General features: G+C 54.9%; 1 protein-coding gene across 1 annotated transcript in view; it reads right to left on the bottom strand.

The window, feature by feature from the left end:
- The window catches only part of rdh8a (retinol dehydrogenase 8a), a 9089-nt gene that overhangs the window by 826 nt on the left and 5763 nt on the right, over nucleotides 1–2500 (bottom strand). Inside the window, exons 3-5 of the mRNA XM_036553337.1 lie at nucleotides 1279–1458; nucleotides 882–975; nucleotides 252–435 (exon numbers count right to left, since the gene is read on the bottom strand). Of these exons, the coding sequence (XP_036409230.1) occupies nucleotides 252–435; nucleotides 882–975; nucleotides 1279–1458 (458 nt within the window). The remainder of the gene's footprint in view (nucleotides 1–251; nucleotides 436–881; nucleotides 976–1278; nucleotides 1459–2500) is intronic.

Genomic DNA, 2500 nt, shown 5'->3' with positions numbered 1-2500 from the left:
GTTCTCTTCACCATGGCAACCCCCGAAGGAACAAAGCCATGGTGCTGCGCTGCAGCGGCTCTCAGCATGCGGGAGAGGGCTGATCTGAGCATCGCATTTTAACATGCGAGCAGGCCTGTGCTGCAGGCCCGGGGTGGAGGCCTGGAGGTGGAGGTTGGGGGTGGAGGCCCGGGGTGGAGGCCCGGAGGTGGAGGCCTGGGCTGGAGGCCGGGGGTGGAGGCTGGGGCTGGAGGTGGGGAAGGGGGACCCACCCTGGCGATGTCCTCAGGGGTCTGGCCCATGGCCTCGAAGATGTCGACGGAGGACGGCAGGTAGACATCTTTAAAGTAGCGCACGGTGTCGGAATCCACGCCAGGATACTCCATCTTTGCCACCTCATCCATCATCTTCACCTCAAACTCTGTGTGCACCGGGCCTGGCTCAATCATAGACACACTGCCACAGAGACAACATCAACGTAAAGCAACAATGTATTTACCACTCTCCTGAAACACACTCCCCTGAAACAGGCTCTCCTGAAACACACTCCCCTGAAACAGGCTCTCCTGAAACACTCACTCCTTAAACACTCTCTCCTGAAACACTTGCTCTCCTGAAACACTCGCTCTCCTGAAACACTTGCTCTCCTGAAACACTTGCTCTCCTGAAACACTCGCTCTCCTGAAACACTTGTTCCTGAAACACTTGCTCCTGTAACACTTGCTCCTGTAACACTTGCTCCTGAAACACTTGCTCCTGAAACACTTGCTCCTGTAACACTTGCTCCTGAAACACTAGCTCCTGTAACACTTGCTCCTTAACACTTGCTCCTGTAACACTTGCTCCTGTAACACTTGCTCCTGAAACAGTTGCCCGTGCTCTTCCCTGCTGAACTGACTCACGTGATGTTGAACTTGAGCAGCTGCACCGCCAGACTCTCGCAGAATCCTTCCATGGCAAACTTAGAGGCGGTGTACACATCGTTAAACACCACACCTGCAGGAAAACACAACTCAGCACATCCAACAACCCCGCCAGACACGTCCGTTCTGCCCCTCCTGAAGGGTGCGCCTGTCTATCACCGTCCTGTGAGTTAGCTCCCCGCGGCTGCCGGAGCTACGGGGTCACTGTCCGCTCTCTGTGAGCTGATGCGTGGTTAGCTTAGCGTCCGGTCTCTGTGAGCTGATGCGCGGTTAGCTTAGCGTCCGCTCTCTGTGAGCTGATGTGTGGTTAGCTTAGCGTCCGCTCTCTGTGAGCTGATGTACGGTTAGTTTAGCAGTGTTAGCATTAGCATCGTACCCTGCAGGCCCATCACGCTGCTCATGACGATGATGTGACCTCTCCTCCTCTTCTTCATGTCCACCATCACCTCCTTGATCATGCGCACAGCACCAAAGAAGTTGGTCTCAAACACCTTCTTCATCTCCTCCATGCTGATGGCCTCCAGTGGGCCCAGCAGTCCTATCCCTGCGTTATTAACTGAGACAAATGCTACAGTTAATGACTCCCCAACCACTCAGTTAACCAATCACGCAGTTAACCAGCCACTCAGTTCACCAGCCACTCAGTTCACCAGCCACACAGTGAACCAGCCACTCAGTGAACCAGCCACACTGTTAAGCAGCCACTCAGTTAACCAGCCACACTGTTAAGCAGCCACACTGTTAAGCAGCCACATGGTTAAGCAGCCACTCGGTTAAGCAGCCACTCAGTGAACCAGCCACACTGTTAAGCAGCCACTCAGTTAACCAGCCACACTGTTAAGCAGCCACATGGTTAAGCAGCCACATGGTTAAGCAGGCACTCGGTTAAGCAGGCACTCGGTTAAGCAGGCACTCGGTTAAGCAGCCACTCGGTTAAGCAGCCACATGGTTAAGCAGCCACTCGGTTAAGCAGCCACTCGGTTAAGCAGCCACTCGGTTAAGCAGCCACTCGGTTAGGCAGCCACATGGTTAGGCAGCCACATGGTTAAGCAGCCACTCGGTTAAGCAGCCACTCGGTTAAGCAGGCACATGGTTAAGCAGCCGCTCAGTTAGGCAGCCACTCGGTTAAGCAGCCACTCGGTTAGGCAGCCACTCGGTTAAGCAGCCACACGGTTACGCAGCCACTCGGTTAAGCAGCCACATGGTTAAGCAGCCACATGGTTAAGCAGCCACTCGGTTAAGCAGCCACATGGTTAAGCAGCCACATGGTTAAGCAGCCACTCGGTTAAGCAGGCACATGGTTAAGCAGCCACTCGGTTAGGCAGCCACTCGGTTAAGCAGCCACTCGGTTAAGCAGCCACACGGTTACGCAGCCACTCGGTTAAGCAGCCACATGGTTAAGCAGCCACATGGTTAAGCAGCCACTCGGTTAAGCAGCCACTCGGTTAAGCAGCCACTCGGTTAGGCAGGCACATGGTTAAGCAGCCACTCGGTTAAGCAGCCACTCGGTTAGGCAGCCACTCGGTTAGGCAGGCACATGGTTAAGCAGCCACTCGGTTACGCAGCCACTCGGTTACGCAGGCACTCGGTTAGGCAGG

The sequence above is a fragment of the Megalops cyprinoides genome, chromosome 19 (assembly GCF_013368585.1).
Source record: "Megalops cyprinoides isolate fMegCyp1 chromosome 19, fMegCyp1.pri, whole genome shotgun sequence".
Classification (NCBI taxonomy): Eukaryota; Metazoa; Chordata; class Actinopteri; order Elopiformes; family Megalopidae; genus Megalops; species Megalops cyprinoides.
This window is presented reverse-complemented; position numbering and strand designations above follow the sequence as displayed.